The sequence below is a fragment of the Schistocerca gregaria genome, chromosome 6 (assembly GCF_023897955.1).
Source record: "Schistocerca gregaria isolate iqSchGreg1 chromosome 6, iqSchGreg1.2, whole genome shotgun sequence".
In the NCBI taxonomy this organism is placed as follows: Eukaryota; Metazoa; Arthropoda; class Insecta; order Orthoptera; family Acrididae; genus Schistocerca; species Schistocerca gregaria.
In genome coordinates, this window is record NC_064925.1 from 248,054,663 (window position 1) to 248,082,470 (window position 27,808).

At 38.3% G+C, this 27,808-nt stretch overlaps 1 protein-coding gene across 4 annotated transcripts in view; it reads right to left on the reverse strand.

Moving 5' to 3' along the window:
* LOC126278568 (protein unc-80 homolog) overlaps positions 1 to 27,808 on the reverse strand; it is a 953,735-nt gene that overhangs the window by 157,961 nt on the left and 767,966 nt on the right. For all 4 annotated transcript variants that reach the window (XM_049978772.1, XM_049978771.1, XM_049978773.1 and 1 more), the window contains one exon: positions 27,152 to 27,304. In XM_049978772.1, the coding sequence (XP_049834729.1) occupies positions 27,152 to 27,304 (153 nt within the window). The remainder of the gene's footprint in view (positions 1 to 27,151; positions 27,305 to 27,808) is intronic.

Genomic DNA, 27,808 nt, shown 5'->3' on the forward strand with positions numbered 1-27,808 from the left:
TAGGGAAAGTGTTAGGGATGGTGGAGATTTGGTGACAGAAATGTTGCTATATTTGACATTCAAGGCTAGATTACAGCCAATTGGTTGGAGGTGTTGTTTAATGAAGGCCAATATTCTTTGAAAGAGACACAAAAAATAGCTACAATGGAACATCCAAGATTGTTGGGTTTGTGGATTTCGGGAAGCATATGGAAGGTGGATGTGCAGGGTGTCTCAGGCCTTGGGAGGGAAATTGATTTTGGGGAGGTCTTCTGGGAAGGGCCTAAAGCTTTAAGCAGGGATTGGAGGTTATGTTGCACTTCTGGGAATGGATCATTTTAGCAGATTTTATAGGTGGAAGTGTCAGGTAAGTGGCAGAGGCTTTCTGCAGGTAGTCATTGAAATAAATGACAATAGTGGTGGAACCTTCCTATGTAGGGAGGATGATTCTGTCAGGATTTATTCTGAGGTTGTGTAAGGCCATCCTTTCTTCTGCTGAAAAGTTGGGTATTCTAAGGAAGGGACCTCAGGAAGGATGGTGTGAGGAGGATCACAGTTGGATGTTAGTATGAAGTGGAAGAGGTAGAGATCAGTGTTGGGTTAGGTTGGCTTTGGTTGGAGAGATCAGTGGCAAAAAAGCCTTTCCATTGAAGGGATTGGGAGAAGGAGAGTATATCTCTGACAAGTTCATCATGGTTAAATTTTAGTATAGGGCTAAAGGTGAGACCTTTGGATAGGATGAAACTTCTGTGGGGCTGAAGAATTTTGTGGAAAGTTTTATAACAGTATTATGGGAATGTTTCAGCCCTGGATTTGATGGAGTGTTGGTAGGGAGGTTTGGGGGATGTGGTATGTTGGAAAAATCAGCTAGGCAGCATGTGAGTGCTATGAGGAGTCGATGAGGAGAACCACTGTGGGTAGCATAAATGTTGGGTAGCAGTGCACCAAGGTGCCAGTAGGATGTCAGCAGGTTGGGTAACTTAGGGTGGTGGTGTCTGGAATGCTCCTCCAAGTGCTGTAGAGCAAGGGATTCAGTTTTAGAGATGTGACTTATGTAGCAGCGATTGCAGAGCAGCAGTATCTTACAGAGGCAATAGTAAGGAAATCTTTTCTGAAGAAGAGAAATTTGTTAACATCGAGTATTGATTTAAGTGCCAGGAAGTCGTTTCTGAAAGTATTTGTATGGAGTGTAGCCATATATGAAGCATGGAGGAAAAATAGTATGGACAAGAAGAGAATAGAAGCTTTTGAAATGTGGTGCTACACAAGAGTGCTGAAGATTAGAAGGGTAGATCACATAACAAATGAGGAGGTATTGAATAGAATTGGGGAGAAGAGGAGTTTGTGGCACAACTTGATTAGAAGAAGGGATTGGTTGGTAGGACATGTTCTGAGGTATCAAGGGAGGGTGGCATGGAGGGTAAAAATAGTAGAGGGAGACCAAGAGATTAATACACTAAGCAGATTCAGAAGGATGTAGACTGCAGTACATAATGGGAGATGAAGCAGCTTGCACAGGATAGAGTAGCATGGAGAGTTGCATCAAACCAGTCTCAGGACTGAAGACCACAACAAAAATTACAGAAATCCTTCCTAAAAACTCAGAATCCTAAAATCCTTACCCGGTTCAGATTCACTGATGACATCTTTGCTATCTCGATCAAAGGTGAGGACACCCTATCCACATTCCTCCAGAACCTCAACAACTTCTCCCCCATTTGCTTCACCTGGTCCTTCTGAACCCAACAAGCCTCCTTCCTCAATGGTGCCCTCCACCTCAAAGATGGCTACATCAGTACCTCTGTCCATATCAAACCTACTGCCCACCAGCAATACCACCACTTCGACAGCTGCCATCCATCCCATACCAAGAAGCCCCTTCCATACAGCCTGGCCACCTGCATTTTTTTCATCTGCAGTGGACACAGTCCCTCTCAAAATATACCAAAGGTCTCACTGAAGCCTTCACTGACCATTATTATCCTCCGAACCCTGTACAAAAACAAATCTCCCATGCCTTATCTTTCCAGTCTCCCACCACCTCCCAAAGTCCCACAGTCTGGCCACAGAGGAGCATTCCCTTCATAAGTCAGTACCACCAAGGACTGTAGCAACTGAATTATATTCTCCACCAGGGTTTTGATTACCTTTTGTCATACCCTGAAATGGGAAATGTCCTGCCCACTATCCTTTCCACTCCTCCCACAGTGGCATTCCCCTTTCCACTGAACCTACACAGTTTACTTGTCCATCCTTACACAACCCCTGCTAACAATCCCTACCCCATAGCTCATAGCCCTGTAACAGACCTAGATGCAAGACCTGTTCAATACATACTCCCACCACCACCTACTCCAGTCCAGTCACTAACAAAATCTATCCCATCAAAGGCAGGGCTACCAGTGAAACCAGTCATGTAATCAACATGCTAAGCTGCAACCACTGTGCTGCATTCTTTGTAGGCATGACAACAAAGAAGCCGTCTGTCCACATGAATGGCCATTGAAAAACTGTGTTCCTTTACTGCTAGCTCAATATACAGACTGAATAACATTGGGGATAGGCTACAATCCTGTCTCACTCTCTTCCCAACCACTGCTTCCCTTTCATGCCCTCGACTCTTATAACTGCCATCTGTTTTCTGTACAAATTGTAAATAGCCTTTCGCTCCCTGTATTTTACCCCTGCCATCTTCAGAATTTGAAAGAGAGTATTCCAGTCAACATTGTCAAAAACTTTCTCTAAGTCTGGAAATGCTAGAAACGCCAGTTTGCCTTTCCTTAAACTATCTTCTTTGATTAGTCATAGGGTCAGTATTGCCTCACATGTTCCAATATTTCTACAGAATCCGAACTGATCTTCCCCAAGGTCAGCTTCTACCAGTTTTTCTGTTTGCCTGTAAAGAATTTTGCATTAGTATTCTGCAGCCATGACTTATTAAACTGATAGTTCAGAAATTTTCACGTCTGTCGACTCCTGCTTTCTTTGGGATTGGAATTATTGTATTCTTCTTGATGTCTGAGGGTATTTCGCCTGTCTCATACATCTTGCTAACCAGATGGTAGAGTTTTGTCAGGACTGGCTCTCCCAAGGCTGTCAGTAGTTCTAATGGAATGTTGTCTGCTCCTGGGGCTTGTTTCGACTTAGGTCTTTCAGTGCTCTCTCAAACTCTTCACACAGTATCATATCTCCCATTTCATCTTCATCTACATCCTCTTCCATTTCCATAATATTGCCCTCAAGTACAACACCCTTGTATAGACCCTCTATATACTCCTTCCACCTTTCTGCTTTCCCTTTTTTGCTTACAACTGGGTTTCCATCTGAGCTCTTGATATTCATACAAGTGGTTCTCTTTTCTCCGAAGGTATCTTTAATTTTTCTGTATGCAGTATCTATCTTACCCTCGTGAGATATGCCTCTACATCCTTACATTTGTCCTCTAGCCATCTCTACTTAGCCATTTTGCACTTCTTGTCGATCTCATTTTTGAGACGTTTGTATTCCTTTTTGCCTGCTTCATTTACTGTATTTTTATATTTTCTCCTTTCATCAAATAAATTCAATATTTCTTCTGTTACCCAGGGATTTCTACTAGCCCTCATCTTTTTACCTACTTGATCCTCTGCTGCCTTCACTACTTCATCCCTCAAAGCTACCCATTCTTCTTCTACTGTATTTCTTTCCCCCATTCCTGTCAATTGCTCCCTTATGCTCTCCCTGAAACTCTGTACAACCTCTGGTTCTTTCAGTTTATCCAGTTCCCATCTCCTTAAATTCCCAACTTTTTGCAGTTTCTTCAGTTTTAATCTACAGTTCATAACCAATAGACTGTGGTCAGAGTCCACATCTGCCCCTGGAAATGTCTAAAAATTTAAAACCTGGTTCCTAAATCTCTGTCTTACAATTATATAATCTATTTGAAACCTTCCAGTAGCTCCAGGCCTCTTCCATGTATGCAACCTTCTTTCATGATTCTTGAACCATATGTTAGCTATGATTACGTTAAGCTCTGTGCAAAATTCCACCAGGCGGCTTCCTCTTTTATTTCTTAGCCCTATTCAGTATTTACCTACTACATTTCCTTCTCTTCCTTTTCCTACTGTCGGATTCTAGTCACCCATGACTATTAGATTTTTGTCTCCCTTCACTATCTGAATAATTTCTTTTATCTCATCATTCATTTAATCAATCTCTTAGTCATCTGCAGAGCTAGTTGGCTTATAAACTTGTACTACTGTAGTAGGCATGGGCTTTGTATCTATCTTGGCCACAATAGTGTGTTCACTATGTTGTTTGTAGTAGCTTACCCACATTCCTATTTTTTTATTCATTATGAAACCTACTCCTGCATTACCCATATTTGACATTTAAATTAATAACATAAAATTTTAAAAAGAGGGAGATCTTGTAGATAGATATATATTAGGATTAGACATACACAAACCTGAAACAGGATGGTTTCTGACATACAAGATATCAGCTGAAATCTTTATTATAGCAATATAGTGATGTTTTAGCAACATCTCAGGGAGACAAAGCATATAGTTACGTTTACAGTTAAAACCACATCGACCATTTTTCAGGAAACTATATGGGATACCTATAGTAAATTAGCTGCTGATGATAAATTGTTACAAAAAATGGAAAAATGTAATATTAGTGAAAGAAATGTCAGTCCATATAACAATCCACTTGTAACATCCACTTGTAGTTGTATCAAAGAAATGGAGGAGTGAGGCTGGATTTGAACTATAGACACTTGAGTAAATTTTTGTACAGAAAAAGAGATTCCCCTGAGAGAACTGACAAATTATTACATAAATTCAAAAATATTCATACAGTCTTAAGATTACATGTAAAATCAACTTTTGACCAGGTCCCATTAATACCAGAGTCCAGAAAGTATATTGATTTCCTTTATGATGGGCAATGTTACAAACATTGTGTGGTATGTTACAGTTTCAACTCAACTGTAACAAAACTCAATGGAGTATTAGATCATGTAATTGGAGAACAAATTGCACCTAAATTAACAGTTTAGGCTGACAAAAATTTTTTTAACTGGGAAAAATTGGAATAAACACACTGAACTTCTGAAACATGCAAGTGAAAATCTTGGACAAGGTGGAATGATTAAAACCATAAAAATGTAAATCTGCAGGGTCTGAATTAAAGTTTTTCGAACATGTTGTTACCGAAAAGGGAATTTTGGCAGATCCAGAGAAAACTAAAGCTATATTAGAATTTCCAGCTCCATGTAATGGAAAACAACTCAGCTCTTTTTACTGGTTTTATTGCTTTTATAGATAATTCATAAATAGACTAAGTTTAAATGCAATTTGTCTAAGTAATTTGCTTATAAAGCACATTGACAGTGGCAACTTCAGAATAGGCTCAGAATTATTTCAGGAGAAAGAAGATGCCGGAGAATCTTTAGGTGATATAACTGTATGTGTAAGTGGGATGCTTTTAAAATATGAAGCAACTTACACAGTCATTGACAAAGAGATATTAGTCACACACTGGGCATTCAAATAATTTTAGAACTTATTTGCGTGGACATAAGGTACAAGTATATTCCAATCACAAAGGCTTAAACTATCTTCAAGAGTGCAGACTTTACCACAACAGACACACCAGATGGATGGTGTACTTACAACAATCTGACAATCTGAAAATACAATACATTAAAGGATCTGACAATGTTGTTGCAAAAGCTTTGTCAGAGTTGCCATTAGGAGGAATTAATGAAATGTTTGATCAAGATGATGGAAGACAATTTGAAATGTCATATGCAAAGGTGTACATTATAAAAAAATCACTGGATCCAAATACAAAAAAATTAGGAGAAGTTAGAACCATGATTCCTGGTGGAGACTGCTAAAAAACTATTTAAGTAAAAAGAAGTATGAATAATTGGACAAGAATTACAAGGTATTAAAGATGTAGCAATTGTGTTTATATGAGCTGTCACAGAGTTCGTGCACAAGCTGCCAGAGGCACTTAGTTTTGTTTCATCCTCTGTTTAGTATGACATTCCATGTACATCACATAAGATGATTATTTTTTGGCAGTTAGAGACAGTATTGTCAAGCTCTTCTCTAATGCTAACTAGTCTCAAGTAGTAGTTTATTCTGTGTTTGTAGGTAAAATTATCTTTTTTCATTTCTGGTGCACTGGAGTTCATATATAGTACAATAGGCTGAGTATCTCAAACATGCAATTATAGTTGTTCATACTGTTAACATTTAGCTGCACCAACATTGGTGATCCTGATGTGATATCAGCCTATGTGTTCAGTTTATGTAACCAGGAGACGCAGGAATAACTTTCAAGGATGAATAAGAATTTTTACGAAATGCAAGGCACACCAACTGCTGAAGTACCCTCAGTATTGTGACTGTGATACTTCCTAGTTTCTGGCCTCTCAATCTTGCTTTATGGTTTGTCCTCCTGCCTTATCATTTGTGTAGGTATAAGCAGACTTTCATTATGCTGGAATAATGATGGATTTGACTAAATTTGACTTAGCGGTCTGCCAGCTTGATTATCACTGTGCAGCTCAAGTTGAAGATGCAATAACTCCACCTCCTAAACAAGATTATGACAAACTCAAGGCCAAATTAATTCACAAGAAGAGCATGTGGGATAAATCCTAATGCAAGAAGATACTGGTGACAGAAAACTGTCACAATATCTTAGGCACTTAAAGTGCCCCTGTACCTGATACCTTGCTATTCACACTGTGGAATATCCATCTGCCAGCCCAGGAGAAAGTTATAATAGTGTCTTATACATAAATGCCTTTAGACATAGTCACAAATTTGGCCAAGAGGATACAAGATGCAGTAATGTAGACTTTGATCAATGCAGTGGCAGCAATGTGCAACAGTGCTTTGTGATCATCGGTAACTTGCACAGATTATGATCACTTCAGAGATAAGGTCAACACTGACTAAACAGATTAGGGAGCAACCTGAGCAACTAAAGGGGCTGCTATCACAAGAGACCCTGTAGTAATTCCTCTATAAACTCCTTGGCCCCTAGTGATGCCAAGCAGCCACCTTCTGTTTGCTGGTATCCTAGAATGTTGGGAGATGAGGCATACAGATGCAGCTCACCTTGTGGTTACCCAAATGCCAGAAGCAGTTGGATGTTTGTGCATCCAACAGCCAACTACCATCTCAGTGTCTCTCTATCAGTGATCAGAAAATGGGACAAAAATTTCTTGTTGATTCTGGTGTATTTATCCTTGTACCTTACCGTATATTTGAAAGCCACTGACTTCATTCTGCCTCTCTGCAGGAAACAATTCATCCATAGCAATTTATGGCAAGCAACATGTTGAACTGGCCTTGGGACTGCACCGTGCCCTTACCCTACAATTTCATCATCGATAACATTGTGGAACCCACAATCTGGGCAGAATTCCCAGTGCATTATTATCTCCTACTGGATGTGGTGAATGCAGGACTGGTTGACTGCATCACAGGCCTTGCAACTGCTGGATATCAGCACGGTACAGTGATACATAGCACAAGCTTGTCCAGGTGGCAGGCTGTAAATACACTGAGCTATTTGAACAGTTTCCAGGTATAACATGACCTCCAGGTGTTATGAGAGACATACATCACAATATCGTTCATTACATTAAAATGACCACTGGATCATCAGTTTTGTGCTGATCATCTGGGTATCACAAAGGCAGAATTTGACTCCATGGTCAAAGAATGTATTATTTGACCTTCTAGCAGTTTGTGGTTATCATCTCTTCACTTGGTGCCCGTGTGGTGATTATTATGCATTTAATGAAAGGATAGCACCAGACAGATAGCCAGTACCATTATTAAGAAAGTTTAACTATGCTCGGCATTGTTTATTGACTCTGTGCTGCAAGTATTGTCTTTCTGTTGTGCCCATCTAGATGACAATCTAGTCTTTTTGGCAGTTTTTAAATACTTAAGAGTACCATGGTGTCATACTGAATAATGCTTGTGTATTTTGCCAACCATATATTACCTTTTTGGACCATCTGATTTAGTAGGCGGGGTCATTATCACTTCCTGAGAAAGTAGAAGCCATAATGAAAATTTCACTCTCTGAAACCATCAGGAAACTATGTCATTTCTTAGAATTGGCAAATTTTTTACTGTTGTCATCTGCCCCAATTTGCTGAATTACAAGAAACGTTAAACTGCAGCTGTTTCTGGGCCTAACACTAAGGGAAATTCTCTAATCCAGTGGACAGATGCAGTGAGCTCTGCCTTTGAAGCAGCAAATCAATGCATAGCAAATCCTGCAGTCCTGGCACATCCAACATTCAATGCACCTCTAGCATTGGTGGTAGATGCTAGCCAGAGTGCTATGGCTGCAGTATTAGAACAGCTAGTCAACGGTGCTTGGAAACCATTTGCCTTTTTCTTACACAAGCTCTCACTTTCACAAAAATGGCGCATTTATGAATCGATCATGTGGTTTTGCCCCCAGTTGGAAGCCAGAATATTCACAATTTTTACTGATCACAAGCTGCTTGTCTATGCTTTTAGACAGAACAACAATAAATGTTCACCACACAAGTACTATCATTTGCTGTTCATTTCCCATGTTGATACTGACGATGGTCATATTCCAGGCAATGACAACAAGTTAGCTGACTGTTGTGAGTTACCAGCATAACAAATGCTATTGTTTTTCTACAACTTGCAAAGGCACAATAATCTGATTTGGAACAAGAGAATCTACAGAAAGATGTAGCATCCACCCTACAGTTACAGCTGGTCAACTTTCCTGGCACAAACATGAAGCTATACTGCAATATTTCTAATGGAAGGCCTCATATTTTGTTGCCATCTGCATTCTGCACATGTGCTTTTCACAGCCTGCACAACCTGTGTCATGTCATCCTGGCACTGGTCATCAACCTACCTGGTTTCAAAACATTTCGTATGACCTGGCATGCAAGAAGATTGTCACAAGTGGACTGGTGGGTGCATTCACTGTCAGCTCAGCAGGCTATCTAATCATGTACTTGCACCTGTGGGAGATTTTCCAGATATGAGGACATTATTTATGTACATGCACATTGACGTAATAGAGCCACTGCCTCCATCAAATGGTTAGAGCTCTTTCTTAACTGCAATTGATCATTTCACTCATTGGCCTGAAGCAATGCCACCTGACAACATTTTGGCAGAAACACTAGCCTTCAACTTTGGGTTGAAATTGACTTCATACTTGGGTTATCTACTACACATCATCACAGACTGAGGTCAACAATCATAATCAGAGCTATTTTCCCAACTTACCAAATTTTGCAGCACTATTCATCTTAGGAGAAGGAGCTTCCACCCAGTGAGCAATGGTATGATTCAATGATGCCACCATTCTTTGAATGTTAAACTGATGTGTCATGATACAAGCTGGACAACAGCCTTGCCCATGGTCCTGCTCGGTCTTCACAGCACATATAGACTGGGCATGGATTATGCATCAGCAGAGTTTGTGTATGGCAAGGCAGTACTCCTGGGTGAACTCAATGACCAAGTTCCATGCAGTTTCCTGATCACAACTAAACATACTTTGTTTATAGCCTGAAGGGGCACACTGCTCATATTCACCCTCACTAAGCATCCAGACATGGCAAGACATCAATCTATGTGAATTGTGATTTAGAAACATACAAATGTCATTTTGTGCACAGATTGTGTCAAACCAGCACTAAAACTGCCCTACACAAGTCTGGATTGTGTCATAAAAAGATGAGCAAGAACTGTGAACATTCTAGTGAATCACAAAACTAGTACAATAGATCTAGACGAGATTACATTTTCCCAGAAGTACGGCCAATACATGTACCACAGAACCAGCCTGAACCTCTTCCTCTAATACAACAGCATGTACATAGGACATGGAGAGGATGTTGAGTCCCTTCTCAGCAAGGTTTTTCAAAGAGGCTCTGCTTCCCCTGAAGGGGCTGATGTAGTAATTAAAATTGTCAGTTATTGTCAGCTGCTGTGTTTATGTGTGCTGTCAATGAGTTCATGCACAAGCCAGCAAAGGTGCTTGGTTTTGTTTTGATCTGTGTGTAAAAAGCCTCAAGTATGATCAACTATCTTTTCTGTATTTATTGGTAGATTAATGTTTATTCATACCTGTTACAATGGAGTTCATATTTGTATAACTGGCTGACGTATCTTGATATATGTTGTGTTCCACTCCTGCCATTATGTCACTAGATTTTTTATCTATCCAGTTACATTGTACAATTGGTTGAGTATCTCAAATGTGCAATTATAGTTGTCCAATTGGCTGGTTGTGCTGACAAAGGGAGCATTTTTTAGAAGAACAGATGTAGATTCTGATTAACTGGAAACTACACTGCCCACACAAAGAAGCAGAAAGGTTAATTAAATACATACAAAAAAGCTATGGCCATTGTGACATTCAAATATGACAGGCAAATGTTTATATGTGATCAGAGGCTTTCCTGGTATATGCGTTATTTCCAGAGCTCTCGGGTGTCCAACCAGATGTGATCGTTGAAGTCGCACGATATTTTGGCGAATAACCTTTCTGCCATCATCAGGTGGTTCTGATGGAATAGTCCGTCAGCTCATTGTCAGTGTCACTGATGTCCATCAGTCGGGCTTTGATTTCATATGCCGATAGTCCGATTGTGGCTTCAGACATTCCGAATGCGAGCCCCAACACTTCAATTGTGGCCACCGGGAATCCGTTTGTGGGCACTGATCCAGATCCGTGCTATCGCCAGCATCGCTCCGGGCGGTAGAAGATGCAGAATCCCGTGAAGTGTCCCAGGAGGCTGTCATGGAAGGCTCTTGTGTCCACTTGAGGCATGACTCCTTGATGGATCTAAGTAATGGTTTCCATGCCTTGCTGAGTTGAAAACCTGTGTCTCGGTTTATGATATTGTCTGTTACATGAATTTCAATGGCCTCCTTGAAGATGCTGTCCCAGTAGAAGCCAGAATCTTGGTCTCTTTGTTTTTTGCATTGTATCTAGTTTCCAAGCAGTGTTCTGCCAGTGTTGATTTGCTGGGCTAGCCTAGGCATGTGTGGTGTTGGTGTTCTCTGCAATGGGTCTTCGACTATCCGGACGAACAAAATCTGCACAAACAACTCAAACACCTAGAAAATGTGTTCTGCAAGAATGGGTACAGCAATCAACAGATCCAGACAGCCCTCAGATAATGGAAACACAGCAGAAACCCACATGAAGAACAGTCTAAAGATAAGGAACCAGGCCTTGCCTTTCTACTGTGTGCAGGCAACATGAGGTCAAAAATTGGGAGACTACTAAAACAACACAAAACTGACACAGTCTTCTGACCACCATCCAAGATATGCACCTTACTAGGGACAGTGAAAGACATTTGGCCTCAAGAAAGAAGGCGTGTATAATATTCAATGTGGTTGTGGGAAATCCTACATCGGTTAAACAATCCAAACAGTTGAAGACCATCAGAGCCATCTGATGATGGCAGAAAGGTTATTCTCCAAAATATCGTGGGACTTCAACAATCGCATCTGGCTGGACATGCAAGAGACCTGAAAGCAACAGGAAAATTTGCTATAGGTTTCCTTTAATTTACATCTATGGTCACAAATTTTTTGTTAACAGATTACCGGTTTTGGACTCTAATGACCATCAACGGATCCAGCAAAAAATGGGAAAAACACAAATACACTCTCAGATTGTCTACAGATTAAAAACAATAAATAGACCATAATGAAAAGTATTACTGACATATATGCATTTGTGTGCTTTAAGTATGAATAGGCATACCTGTTTTATAAAAACAAAGTTGTAATGTACGGCAGCCATAGAGGCATTGTCAAATGTTAAATGCAGCATCAGTACCAGCATTATCAAATATATATGGTTGGTTGGTTGTTCGGGAGAAGAGACCAAACAGCAAGGTTATCCGTCTCATAGGATTAGGGAAGGATGGGGAAGGAAGTCAGCCATGCCCTTTCAAAGGAACCAACCCGGCATTTGCCTGGAGCGATTTAGGGAAATCACGGAAAACCTAAATCGGGATGGTCGGACGCGGGATTGAACCGTTGTCCTTCTGAATGCGAGTCCAGTGTGCTAACCACTGCGCCACCTCGCTCGGTCAAATATATATAAATAACATCATAGACATGAGTCATGTTCTCAGTAGCACTACTGTTAAAACAAGTTGCCATACAGTAGCCACAAGATGTTTGTGTTGTAAGTTCACCAGATGTCGCTAATGTTGGCATACAATAGGTTTGTGACCATAGATGTAAGTTGAAGGAAACTTATTGTATATACGGGTCACTGTTTTATTTGCGACAATGTCACAGCTTGGGAAAATTTACTTTTATAATAAGGCTAAAATAATAAGAAAAAGAGTTATCAATGGGAGAGAATCCACACAAGTAACAGGACATGTCAAGGAGACATGCAAAACAATATTCCATTAATACCTTTGGATTTAATTACGATCAATTTTTATTAACTCCTGTTAAAATGTAAAGGTAGACACTGTTACATTTTTGTATGGTAGATGTCTTCTCTATATATACGTGTACACAGTCAGGAAAACTACACGCACAGAAATTATTTCAAAAATAGAAAAAGGTTATTTTGGACACATTGGTAATTTAAAATTGGAGTTTATTAGCCAAAACACATGAGAAGTGTTGCAGAGTGCAATGGTTTTCAATATACACAGTGATCCATTTGAAATTCTAGAAGATAAACATTCTAATACATATCGATTGATTTATCTGAAATCTAGGAAGCTTCTTGGGCTTAGGAACATGATTTCTTCAAAATCATATAAGCAGAAGGGTAGAGATGATTCATAAAAATTGAAGTCGAAGGAATATTTTTGAACTAGTTAAACACTGATACATTTATGCATTAGTAATGAGCTTCACATGCACAGGACCTCAAGCCATTGTTACTCTGCTTCTATCTGTTAATGTTATCTCCTTCTACGTATTCTCTCTCTCTAGTATCAGAAAATTACTGTTACTGATTTATGATTTTTTTGGTGTGAATCTTTTATTGCTCACTAGAATGTCACTAATTCACACATTAGTGACAGGGTCTAGTGAGCAAAAAAAGATTCATGCATGAAACATTATGAGATATTATGTGTCCAATCTTCAGTATTGTCACAAAATATTTGCTGATCTTTTATCATTTGTATATTTATGACAAGTCTCATATTCATACCCTTTTCTATGTGTCTATGAACATTTGTAGGCTCATTTTTTACACCTTCCCTAGTGACGTCAATTGTCCTTTTTGCAAATCTGCATTGCGAATTTGTATTTGTGAGCAGTTGCATTTGGATGCTATGCAGCTATATTTTTTGAGTCAACCCCTTTCTTATCCTTACTTTCTTGCTTTACCTTTGTTGTTATTATTTCTTTGTTCTTCTGGTGATGATGGGTTGTTTTGGCTGGACTTCTTCAACAGGACCAGATCTACTATCATATTTTCCAGCCGTGTATTTTGAGGTATTCAACTTTCCTTGTAGCAATGTCTGAACTATTTTATTGTCTTGTGTTCTTGAAGTTTGGTGTGTTATTTCTTTTGTAAGTAACCAGCTGCAGTACTGTAGGGTTACCCATATTTGATGGACTTATCTTTGCAAGCAAAGTTAGTATTCCACACATACCATAAAATATGTGTAGTAACAGAATGAAAAGTGTTTGTAATGATGAAGGCAATCCACTCATTTCCTGTGTTCTATGACTGTTAAAATTACCACCATCATGTGCATAATTAGTGAGGTTTATGTCTCTTTTAAGAATTAATAATTTCAAATCAATTTATAATTGATACATGACTACAATCTGCTAGTAAATTCAGTATCAAACTTTCATATTTCTTTGTACATGTCTACGTAATAGGATATTTTTCTTGTATTTTTCTCAATGATATGTTGATCTTCTAAGGATTTTGTATGAATATTTGCCCCTAAATGAACTGTGGGCCTTGCCACTGGTGGGGTGGTCCATGTGCCTCAGTGATACAGATGGCCGCACTATACATGCAATCACTTTGGAAGGGTATCTGTTGAGAGGCCAGACCAATGTGTGGTTCCTGAAGAGGGGCCGCAGACTTTTCAGTACTTGCATTGGCAACAGTCTGGATGAGTGTCAGATCTGGTCTTGTAATATAATTTAAAACAACTTTGCTGTGTTGGTATTGTAAACAGATAAAAGTATAGGGAAACTATAGCCACAGTTTTTCCAGAGGACACGTATGCTAAATGATGAGGGATCCTCTTCAGGTAAAGTATCTTAAGAGTTTAAAATCTGGGTGGGGCTACTCAGGAGGATAATGATGTCATCAGGAGAAATAAAACTGGCGTTCTACAGATCAGAGAGTGGAATTTTAGATCTCTTACATGTGTAGGTAGCTTAGGAAATTTAAAAAGGGAAATGGATATGTTGATGTTAGAGATAGTGGGAATTAGTGAAGTTCAGTGGTAGGAGAAACAGGACTTCCGGTCAGGTGAATACCGAGTTATAAATACATTATAAATACAAATTCAAATAGGGGTAATGCAGGAGTAGGTTTAATAAGTGAATAAGAAAATAGGAAAGCAGAGAAGATACTATGAATGGCAAAGTTAACACATTGTTGTAGCTGAGATATAGCAATGTTTACATCCCAAATGGTAGTACAAGTTTATATTCCATCTAGCTCCACAGATGCTGAAGAGACTGATGGAATGTATAATGAGATAAAAGAAATTATTCAGATAATTTGGGAGACAAAAATTTAATTGTGATGGAAGACTAGAGTTTGAGCAGGAAAAAGAAGAAAGGGAAAAATAGTAGGCAAATATGACATGGGGGAACGGAATGAAAGAGGAAGCTGCATGGTTTTGCTCAGATCATAATTTAATCACTGGTAACACTTGGTTTAAGAATCAAGAAAGAAAGTTGTATACATGGAAGAGACCTGGAGAAACTGAATGTTTTCAGATTGATATTACAAGGGTAAGTCAATTATTATCCACAATCTAGTTATATTTTGTTTGTTTTGGTAGTACTGTTGTTTTACATTGATGAAGCATGATCTGTTTATTTGTTGTTATATATTTGCAATTTTCAAGCTGCTAGGTTAGTTTCATTATTGCTGCCATGCTGTTAATTATGGGTGCTTTGCTGTCTACTTGTACCAAAGAAGAGCAGAAGAGCAATGTTCAGCGATCTGTTTTTTGTGGTCGTAAGGTGTATCAGGGGCCGAAATTCATTGAAGACTTTCGGTACAGTACAGGAACAGTGTTTTGCCACAATGGAGTGTCTACAAACGCATTGAAAATTTCCAAAATGGTCTCAAAAGTGTTGTGCATGATGAAGGAGCCATATGACCATTTACTGCCACAAATGAGGAAACCATTTAGCGTTAATGTGAAATGATTCTCTAAGACAAATGATTAACTATTGACAAAGTGGCACATCATCTGCAAATTAGTCACGATTCTGCCTATGAAATCATCCACAACAGACTTGGGTTTCATAAAGTTTGTGTAAGATGGGTTCCAAAACAATTCAAACAGTTGCATAAATAAACACACTTGGACATCTGCAAAAAAAATTTGGATCGCTATGGTAACGAAGGAGACAACTTCTTAGATAGGCTCATTACTGGTGATGAACATGGATCCATCACTACAAGCCAGAGAGTAAATGGCAGACTACGGAATAGAAACATCCAAATTCGCCATGCAAGAAAAAGTTCAAGACCCAACTGTCCACAGGAAAACTGATGCTCACTGTTTTTGGGGATGCACAAGGTCCAGTACTGGAACATTATGGGGAAAGAGGCACAGCAATAAACAGTGTACATTACATTGAGATGTTTACTGCCAGCCTGAAGCCTTCAATTCAAAGCAAATGCTGAGGATTGCTGTCAAAAGGCATTGTGTTGTTGCACCACAATGCCTGTCTGCATACTGCTGCCCACACTGCTGAAATGCTCCAGAAACTCAAATTTGAAGTACTGGATCATCCTCCATATAGTCCTAATATTGCCCCTTCTGACTATCACTTGTTTAGTCCAATCAAACAGGCCTTAAGGGGCCATCGATTTGCCTTGGAGGAAGTAGTGAAAGAGGTGGTGCATTCCTGGCTTGCAGCTCAATAAAGAACCTTTTTTTTATGAGGGCAAGTGTGTTGAAATGCAAGGAGACAATGTTAGAAAATGATGTTCTTGTAAGTTTCATATTTGATTGCAATAAAATTTTGTAACTACTTTGTGGATAACAATTGACTTATCCTTGTATAATGGTAAAACAGGAATTTTGGAACCAGATTTTAAATCATAACACATTTCCTGGGACAGATGTGGACTGTGACTACAATTTATTAGATATGAATAATAAATTAAAACTGAAGAAATTGCAACAGGTAGGAAATTAAGAAAATGGGACTTCGACAAGTTGAAAGAACCAGATGCTGTTGAGAGTTTCAGAGGGAGCATCAGGCAACAAGTGACTAGAACAGGGGAAAGGAATATAGTAGAGTATGAATGGGTAGCTTTGAGAAAGGAAAAAGTGAAGGCAGCTGAGAATGAAGTAGATAAAAAAACAAGGCCTTGTAGAAATCCTTGGATAACAAAAGAGACACTGAATTTAATTGATGAAAAGAGAAAATATAAAATTGCAACAAACAAATCTGGGGAAAGGGAATACAAACATCTAAAAAAAAAAGAGATTGACAAGGAGTGGAAAATGGCTAAGCTGGAATGGATAGAGGATAAATGTAAGGATTCAGAAGCACATATCATCGGGGGAAAATTAAAGACACCTTTGAAGAAAGGAGCAGTAGCTGTATTAATATCAACAGCTCAGATGGAAAACAGTCCTACACAAAGAATGGAAAGCATAAAGTGGAAAGGGTGTATAGAAGTTCTACACAAGGGAGATGAACTTGCAGGCAATATTACAGAGATGGAACAGGATGTAGGTTAAGATGAGATGGGAGAGACGATGCTGAAAGAAGAATTCGAGAGAGCACTGAAAGACCTAAGTTGAAGAAGCTTCTGGGACTAGACAACGTTGTGTCAGAACTACTCGTAGTCTTCGGAGAGCTAGCCATGACAAAACTCTTCCACCTAGTGTGCAGGTAGAATATCATCACCAGACTTCAAGAAGAATATAATAACTCCAATGCCACACAAATAAGTTCTGACATGTATGAATATTATAAATCTATCAGCTGCACTGTGCTAATATGAATTCTTATTAAAAAAAAGGAAAAACTGCTAGAAGCTGACCTCTGGGAAAATCAGTTTGGATTCCGGAGAAACATAAGCACATGTGAGGCAAAACTGACACTATGGCTTATCTTTGAACATGTGTTAAGGAAAGGAAAATCTACATTTATAGCATTTGTAGGCTTACAGAAAGCTTTTGACAATGTTGACTGGTATTCTCTCCTTGAAATTATGAAGGTACCAGGGGTAAAATACAAGCAGCAAAAGACCTTTCACAACTTGGACAGAAACCAGACAGCAGTTATTAGAATTGAGTGGCATGAAAAGAAATAGTGGTTGTGAAGTGAGTCAGAAAGGGTTGTGGCTCATCCCCAAGCAATAAAGGAAATCACAGAAAAATTTAGACAAGGAATTAAAATTCAGGGTGAAAAATAAAAACTTTAAGGTTTGCCACTGACATTATTGTTCTGTCAGAGACAGCAAAGGGCTTGGGAGTGCAGTTGAATGGAATTGCCAGTGTTTTGGTATGAGGATTTAAGATAAACATCAACAAAAGCAAAACAAGGATAATGAAACAAAACTGAATTAAATTATGTGACACTGCTGGAATTTGATTAGGAAATGAGAAACTTAATGTAGTAGAACAGTTTTGCTATTTGGGCAGCAAAATAACTTATGATGGAAGAAGAAGAGGGAATATAAAAATTAGGACTGGAAATGGTAAGAAAAGCATTTCTGAAGAAGAGAAATTTGTTAACACTAAATATATATTTAAGTGTTAGGAAGTCTTTTCTGAAAGTATTTATATGGAGTGTAGCGATGTATGGATGTGAAACACGAATGATAAACTATTTAGGCAAAAACAGAATAGAATCTTTTTAAATGTGATGCTGCAGCACAATGCTGAACATTAGGTAGGTAGATCACAAAGCTAATGAGGAGGTACTGAATAGAATTGGGAGAAAAGAAATTTGTGTCACAACCTGGATAGAAGAAGGAATTGGTTGATAGGACACATTCTGAGACAACAATGGATCACAAATTTAGTAATGGAAGGAAATGCCAGTAATAAAAATGATAGAGGGAAATCAAGAAATGACTTGATTTGGAGATGAAGACACTTGCACAGGACAGAGTAGCATGGAGAGCTGCATCAGACTAGTCTTCAGACTGGAGAACACAACAATAACATGAATAATTATATTCATTTTAGTTTTGTGTTAACTGATTCTTGGTAGAACAACATGATAATACACGAAAAGCACTGTCTTGCTTATGCTCTACAGGTTTAATTTATTGCATTAACCAGTTTTCAGCTTACAAGCACATCATCAAACTTCAACTGACTACTGTCACCAAAGAAGTTAGGACTACCGACAACCATTGCCCTGAAGTCCTGACGCGGCTGCCAGTTGTTGTTGCTGTTGGTGGTGGTGGCGGTGGTGTGTGTGTGTGTGTGTGTGTGTGTGTGTGTGTGTGTGTGTGTGTGTGTGTGTGTGGTGCAGGGGGGGGGGGGGGGGCGTCAGAAGAAGAAGAGAAACATTTAAAAGGGATAATACAACTGCTTTATTAACTTGTCTTACATTTCAAATGTAGATGCAGGCAATAAACTCGAAGTCTCCAAGTACACCAATGTGCGTCATAATTAAGAAAATCCTCCTTACTTGGTTTCACTTCCCTTGAATAAAAAATACTTAATACTGTAGCCTGTCATCCTCCAAACGGCACTTCTTAACAGAACTTATACAAAGAAGAGAGTGTGAGTAATCAAATCACGCACAAAAAAATGAATGATGGTTTTTCCATTTGTCTGCGCCTTACTGCGCATTCTTAATTAACATCTTTGCCAACGCTTATGGTCGATCGGTGTTCATTTTTTTGTTTTTAATAAATTTTAACTTTATGATATCCTGGGGGTCTTTCACCATGTACCTACACATTTTAAGCTGAAATTTGGCTAATGCAATAAATTAATCCTGTAGAACATGAGCAACATAGTGCTTTTCATTTATTATTTTGGATTTCGTCTTTGACCTTTTTTTTTTTTTTTTTTTTTTTTTTTTTTTTTTTTTTTTTTTTTTTTTTTTTTAAGAAAAAGTTTACCCAAAAATATGTATGCACACATTCTATTTCTACCCACTGATAAGTCAACCCCTGGAACACAAACCTGTATCCTAACTATATATGTATGACTACTGTTACAACACATAGTGATTCACTGATTCTCTCAGCTGAGGTTTCACTGATCCAAAAGACGTTATGTCAAGGAAAATATGAGAAACATAAACCTATTGTGAGCAATATATTTTAATGAAAGTAAAGTGTCCTACAAGGAATGTAATACCAGAACATGTGAATTGGTGTAAAAAGATGCTGATACCACAAAACAGTCCAAGTGAGATCACTATTGGAAGTGACAGTGGACAAGGTTTTTGAAAGAGACAGTGGTAACAGAAACATTAATTGAATTTGTATTCGAAAAATAGCAACATACACTGAATCACTGTATGCTACATACTCTGGATTTACTAAAGGTAACATGTAAGAAGAGATACTTTACACTAGATGAATTTATATTTTATCTTGTTTGATTCAACTGAAAGATATACTACATCGACTTCTTTATGTCCAAGTAAAGTTTCGGAAGGATAGTTAACATAATATCATACTAAACTTTATGTCACTTCATCCACTCTGAATATTTTTACTCTCTTAGTTAAATGATGTAAGATTAAATATGTTGGCTATTTTCTAATTGAGACTTACATTAGTTTTGCATATTAATCCATTCTTATAATTTTGTGTACAATTACCAACCATTTTCTTATGCTGTTTGTAAGGCATGTCGTTTTCAAAATAGGTGATGCTATGTAAATATTTATGCATGTTTAAACCAATGAGATAATACTGATTTTTAATCAGTTTTGTATTAAGACAGAACTCTGACATATTTGGTACAGAAATTTTCAAATTTAGTAATTTTTAAAAATATGCTATACCAATATGTCAGTGTAATTACTTTCTACGTAAACAATAAAATTTTGTTTCTGTTTCATCTAATGTTTTAGTATCTGAAGGACATATCAATTTCTAAAGTTGTGACTTAAATGGTAAAACAGAATTTCGCAGAATATTAACTTAATTTATTTTATATAAGTATATTCATTAATTATCTAAGTAGCCAGAACACCAACAAATGTTAAACACATTTTACTTTCAGAACACTATTTTTCACAAAATAAATTACTTTTATGCTTGGAAAAACTAAACAATGGACCATTCCATTATTTTGGTACCAGAATTTTGCTCGAATTTTCATGCTTGTGAAATTACTGGCAGGCTAGTGTAATGGAAATGGCCAATGACTATATTTCCACAATGAAAGAGTACATATGAAACACACAATCAGAATACTTGATACATAAAATAAATTACCGGATGCACAAAAATACTTCTGAAATCATACAACTTTTAGTTTCATATGGTATGATTAAATAATTAAAGAAATTTGTTTCACTTAGGTAATAATAAGTAAATATTTCAAAAGTGAAAAAGTTATCTTTACTTTAAATCATCATCATCATCATCATCATCATTTAAGACTGATTATGCATTCCAGCGTTCAGTCTGGAGCATAGCCCCCTTATAAAATTCCTCCATGATACCCTATTCAGTGCTAACATTGGTGCCTCTTCTGATGTTAAACCTATTACTTCAAAATCATTCTTAACCAAATCCAAGTACCTTTTCCTTGGTCTGCCCCGACTCCTCCTACCCTGTACTGCTGAACCTATGAGTCTCTTGGGTAACCTTGCTTCTCCCATGCGTGTAACTTGACCCCACCATCTAAGCCTGTTCATCCTGACTGCTACATCTATAGAGTTCATTCCCAGTTTTTCTTTGATTTCCTCATTGTGGACATCCTCCTGCCATTGTTCCCATCTGCTAGTACTTGCAATCATCCTAGCTACTTCCATATCCGTAACCTCAACCTTGTTGATAAGGTAACCTGAATCCACCCAGCTTTCGCTCCCATACAACAAAGTTGGTCGAAAGATTGAACGATGCACAGATAACTTAGTCTTGGTACTGGCTTCCTTCTTGCATAAGAGAGTAGATCGTAGCTGAGTGCTCACTGCATTAGCTTTGCTACACCTCGCTTCCAGTTCTTTCACTATGTTGCCATCCTGTGAGAATATGCATCCTAAGTACTTGAAACTGTCCACCTGTTCTAACTCTGTTCCTACTATTTGGCACTCAATTCGTTTATATTTCTTTCCCTCTGACATTACTTTCGTTTTGGAGATGCTAATCTTCATACCATAGTCCTGACATTTCTGATCTAGCTCTGAAACATTACTTTGCAAACATTCAATAGAATCTGCCATCACAACTAAGTCATCCGCATTAGCAAGACTGCCTATTTTGTGTTCACATATCTTGATCTCACCCAGCCAGTCTATTGTTTTCAACATATGATCCATAAATAATATGAACAACAGTGCAGACAGGTTGCAGCCTTGTTTTACCCCTGAAACTACTCTGAACCATGAACTCAATTTACCGTCAACTCTAACTGCTGCCTGACTATCCATGTAAAGACCTTTAATTGCTTGCAAAAATTTGCCTCCTATTCCATAATCTCATAGAACAGACAATAACTTCCTCCTAGGAACCTGGTCATATGCCTTTTCTAGACCTATAAAGCATAGATACAGTTCCCTGTTCCACTCATAACATTTCTCCATTATTTGCCGTAAGCTAAAGATCTGGTCCTGACAACCTCTAACAGGCCTAAACCCACACTGATTTTCATCCAATTGGTCCTCAACTACTACTCGCACTTTCCTTTCAACAATACCTGAGAAGATTTTACCCACAACACTGATTAAAGAGATACCTCTGTACTTGTTACAATCTTTTCTGTTTCCATGTTTAAAGATTGGTGTGATTACTGCTTTTGTCCAGTCTGATGGAACCTGTCCTGACACCCAGGCCATTTCAATTATCCTGTGTAGCCATTTAAGACCTGACGTTCCACTGTATTTGATGAGTTCCGACTTAATTTCATCCACCCCAGCTGCTTTATTGCACTGCAATCTATTGACCATTTTCTCCACTTCCTCAAATGTGATCCTATTTGCATCATCATTCCTATCCCATTCTACCTCGAAATCTGAAACATTGCTGATCGTATTTTCACCTACATTGAGCAACTCTTCAACATATTCCCTCCATTGCCCAAGGCATCCACAGGAATCACCAGCATTTTTCCTGACCTGTACATAATACTTGTCATTTCATTCTTACCTCCCTTTCGAAGATTGCTAATTACACCCCAGAATAGTTTTCCAGCAGCTTGACCCATAGTCTCCAACCTGTTTCCAAAGTCTTCCCAAGATTTCTTCTTGGATGCTGCAATTATCTGTTTGGTTTTGTTTCTTTCTTCAACATAACTTTCTCTGTCTACCTGAGTTCTAGTATGTAGCCATTTTTGATACACCTTCTTTTTCCTTTTACAGGTTGCCTTGACTGTGTCATTCCACCAAGCTGTTTGCTTCATCCTACTTTTACACACTACTGTTCCAAGACATTCTTTAGCCATTTCTAGTACTGTGTCCCCATACCTTGTCCATTCCTTTTCCAATGACTGTAATTGACTACATTCAACTAACTGGTGCCTTTCTGAGATTGCTGTTATGTACTTGTGCCTGATTTCCTTATCCTGAAGTTTCTCCACTCTTATCCTCCTACATATGGAGCTGACCTCCTGCACTTTCGGCCTCACAATCCCAATTTCACTGCAGATTAAATAATGATCAGTGTCATCAAAGAATCCCCTGAATACACGTGTATCCCTCACAGCCTTCCTGAATTCCTGATCTGTTATTATATAGTCAGTGACAGATCTGGTTCCCCTGCCTTCCCAAGTATACCGGTGAATTTTCTTATGTTTAAAAAACCAGTTTGTGATTACTAAGCGGATTACTGGCCCAGAAATCCAAGAGTTGTTTTCCGTTCCTGTTGGCCTCCATATCCTCTCCAAATTTACCCATAACCTTTTCATACCCTTGTGTTCGATTTCCAATCCTGGCATTGAAATCACCCATGAGCAGAACACTGTCCTTGTCCTTTACTCTAACAATTACATCACTGAGTGCCTCATAAAAACTATCCATCTTATCTTGATCTGTCCCTTCACAAAGTGAATATACAGACACAATCCTAATTTTCTTGCTAGACACTGTCAAATCCATCCACATCAGTCGTTCGCTTACATACCTTACTGCAACTACGCTGGGTTCCATTCCTTTCCTGATGTAAAGCCCTACACCCCATTGTGCTATTCCTGCTTTGACTCCTGACAGGTAGACCTTGTATTCTCCCACTTCCTCTTCTTTCTCACCCCTTACCCGAATGTCACTAACAGCTAAAACGTCCAGCCCCATCTTACTTGCAGCCTCTGACAGCTCTACCTTCTTCCCAGGGTAGCCCCCATTGATATTAAATATTAATAGCTCCCCATCTCATTACCATTTGTTTGCCAAGTCGTATCTTAGGAGTCCCTGGTTTGTCAGTTAGAGGTGGGACTCCGTCACCTCCAAATGTCCGAGGCATTTTGCTCTGATTGTTGCCAGCATCATATTTAAATTATCGGGGAAGCAGGTTGCTAGCCTTACTTGCCCCGAGTCCCATTGAGTTTTACCCCTAACGGTTGAGGGACTAACCGGTGGATTTGGAAGTCTTTGCCATATGAGCACAAAGGTGACCACGACTCAGAATATGTCCGAGATGCTCAGCCTTATTCCAAAGTAACTGGTATCCCGACTGTCGAGGCCACTTACTTGGCCACTCATACGTTGCCCCTGGTTCATGAACTAGGACATGACGACAGAAACCCACACCATGAACCACTTACTTTAAAATTTGAGGTAAATTTTTAGAATTATTCAAATCTGTTATTATTAATATTAAATAAATACTAGATTCTGACTTGAAGAACTTTTGCAATGTAAATATTGTAAAATATTACTGACTCATAAATTTTATTCTTCTGTGTAAACCATCGATATGTAATTGTAGCATCATTGAGTTGCAATACAACATAAGCATCACTCATCACTTTATATCCAAGTTGGTTTTTGGCTCTAGATAATGGTATTCAGTAGCCTTGACTCTGTTCCGTTCTGTTGTAAGATGTAGCACGTTATGGTCTTACAAGTGTATTATGACTGAAAGCAAACATGGGTGGAACATCTGTGACTCTTAATCCTAATATTGACATTCAGTACAGAAAAGTTGAGTAAATACTTAACAGACTCAATGGTTATTACTCCTTTGATATTTAAATACTACTCTTCCCACTTTTATGCTCCAGCTGTTTATAATACTGAAGGATTGCAGAACAAACCAGCTTGCTGCTCAAACAAGGTTTGTGAGTTTATTTTTTCAAAGATAATACAACAAAAACAGTACAGCAAGAAGCAAGAAAGGAGAAAAGATCAGTAATCCATTTTTATCGGCAAAGTGGTCCCTGTTACAGTTGCACTAATCTCTGAAGAAAATGTACATGTGAAAAATAAAAAAAATATAGTAACTTCAGAGAAAAATAGACGATGGAGCTCTAAGTTCTTGGAATGGCACTGTTCTGTGTACAGATTGTGTAGTATGCATTTTTATTTCTAGGAGTATGTTGTGCTACTCCCTGGGAATTCAGACCAGCCTCCGACATTTCTGAGTAGGTTTTGTATGCCCACTGTTAATTTTCTGCTCCTACTGTATCACTCTCTTCCCTTGTTTTTCAGGATGGTGAGTGTAAGTGTACAATGTGTGGCTGTTCAATTTTGCTTTCAGCTAGGGAAAAACTTGGCACAACTATAAAGTGTATTAGTAATTTTCTTGTTTCAGAACTGGTACTAGGTCAACTGATGATGAGCCTAGTTCTGGATGTGCATCAGCTACCTGAAATGAAACAAATGTTTACAAAATTTAAGAACTTCTGCCTGAAAACTGACAATGAGTCACTCTAGTGAACTTGACAGAACAGTCTTAGAGCTCAGTTCAGAGCTTTGATCACACAATTTGAAAATGAGAAAATGTCACTGCCAAATCTGTGCTTCAGATTCAGACAGAGCAGCAAAAAGAATGTCAAGAGGACACATACTGTATTTTGAAGAACAGCTGTAGCTTTATTCGAAACCTTTTTCAGGATCATTGCTGGTGACACGTCATGGTGCTATGGTTGCAAACCCAAAATCAAACAGCAATGACGCCAATGGAAGATGCCATTGTTGCTTCACCCAAAGAAAGCTCATCAGGTAAAGCACAACAACCCTCCCTCTTTTTCTCATATATTATAAGCATGTTTTTTAAAATGATAACACACAATGATTCCTTCATCTAATAAACCAAAAGAACAATAAGATTAGAGACTAACACCCCCTCTAGAATGAGATCACGGAAAATTGAGCATCAGCTGAAGACTGGATGAGGTATGGTGTGACGTTCGCATGCTTTATTTCTTCATTGATTATCCTTGGTGACGACATACTGCATTGCAACATTGGTTGAAATATGGGGTTTGTAATTTCGACACTGACTACTGTAAATAATGTAGCCAACAGGTGCATGGATGCGTTTCACAGTTGTTTACTTTCACTGTTCACAACCCCACAATAATACACAGTTATATATGGCCAGTGCTCTATTGTTTAAGTTTTGACAAGCCTCACTATAGGTTGCAGGCGAACATCCACATACTGCTACAATAGTTTAGTGTTGAGTCTATGAGCAGTAAAAGCCTAACCACACAGTTCACTGTTCGTGTAGAATAATAAGGTACACTGTCATTGTTTTAACACATGGCCTATTGGTGTAACACTTATTTCACAGTTAAGTGGATCCATTGTTGCTGATCTAACCAATATAGGTTCCTCATCTGAAACTTGGCTGTGGACTGACTGCCTCGGGACCAAAAATCTGGCCCTTATGTATCCTCACAATAGTAAGTACTGAAACTACAAACTGTTTGAAGTTAAATTTGTTGAAACTACAATTAAAACTTAACTCAGTAAATTAACTGAATACATCAAAAAATTGGTTCTTTTTAACAGTTTCTTCTACTTCAAGGGTTAAGCTGAATTATTTGTTTAAATGATGAAATTGACATATATAGTTATGCAAACAATACTTTTGATGAAACTGAAAATTACTTTGGAGTTAATTAAGGTCTAGCTTTGCTAACATGTTTTCGAATAGAGCCAGATAGATCCTTTAAAGTTACTATTAGTTGTTCCACCTATCTTTATAATTACTACAGAATTTATACTTGTTTATAAGTCAACAATAGAATTTAAGTTACGAAACAATTACTGATTTCAACCTCTACCAAAAGGTACTAACTGGGAATAGTTGAAACAAATTAGAAAGTCAATTACATATATAAAACTAAGCACAGAATTAGATCTGGTGTTATATTCTTTAAAAGTGAGGGCCAACATTTCTCTTTTTTGAAAATGCAGATTATACTCATGTATGTTAATGGTAATTAGTTAAAAAATGAAAAAAATGAATTTTAAGGAGGCAGATGGCAAAACGAAGGGGGAAGTAAAAATATCCCAAATTGCTTTGTTACAATCGGAACTGAATTTAGCTGTGACCTGGTTTGCCTTAGGCAACTTAGGGAAACTGCTAAACCTAAATCTGGAAACCTGGATAGGGATTTGAACCACTGTCCTCCATAACATGGGTCCACTGTCCTCCATAATGTGAGTCCATCCCCTTGCATGGTTCATAAAAGCAGATGTTGTTCAAAGTGAACACTATGTGTTAACTAGCTACCATTGCTATTACATGATACACATTTACTGCACTCTGTTATGTGACATTGTAAAGATCGTTATAAATAAGAAAGGTGTGAAAAAAATTGCATACTCACAACATGAGACTTTATGTCAAGAAGTTCCACTGTTTTGCCATCCTGGCTAGACTTCTTGTTTAGTTCCGCAAGACGAGCTGAGCTTTTGGTGAGAAATTCAGCAACCATTGACAGCAAAGTATCACGAGGGCGTCGGAATTCATTTCGGAGAACCTGAAAGGAAGTAATTATATTTTTCTTCATATGAAGAAGTGTGGAAAACTTAATTGCAGATGAAAGTATCCGTTCTTCAAGCAGGGTAACTGAAGAATAACTTCACTTCAAAGAGAAACATAATGTTTTTAGATGTCCTCAGTAGCTCTACTGATGAAACAAACTTATGGTAATATGCTCCCAAAAACCTGGTTGAGAAAAACATCTATGAGATGTTGCATATATAGGGAAGCCTGTTCTCTCATCACCTTCAGCAAGACCCGGGATGAACAGCGGACTGATATCTGATGATAATAAACTGGAAGTTACTACGGAGCTGTCTCAACTGAAGAACCCAGACAAAATTACAGTTCACCATTTACTTCATGGATTTTCCCACAAAGTTTGTGAGGATGTGATTATGATGCCACCTTGGGAAAATACATACCTGCTCTAGTTGTGTGTTCACATACTCAGTAATGGGTGACAGATAATGCTCAATTCCACTCCACGGGTAGGGGGGCA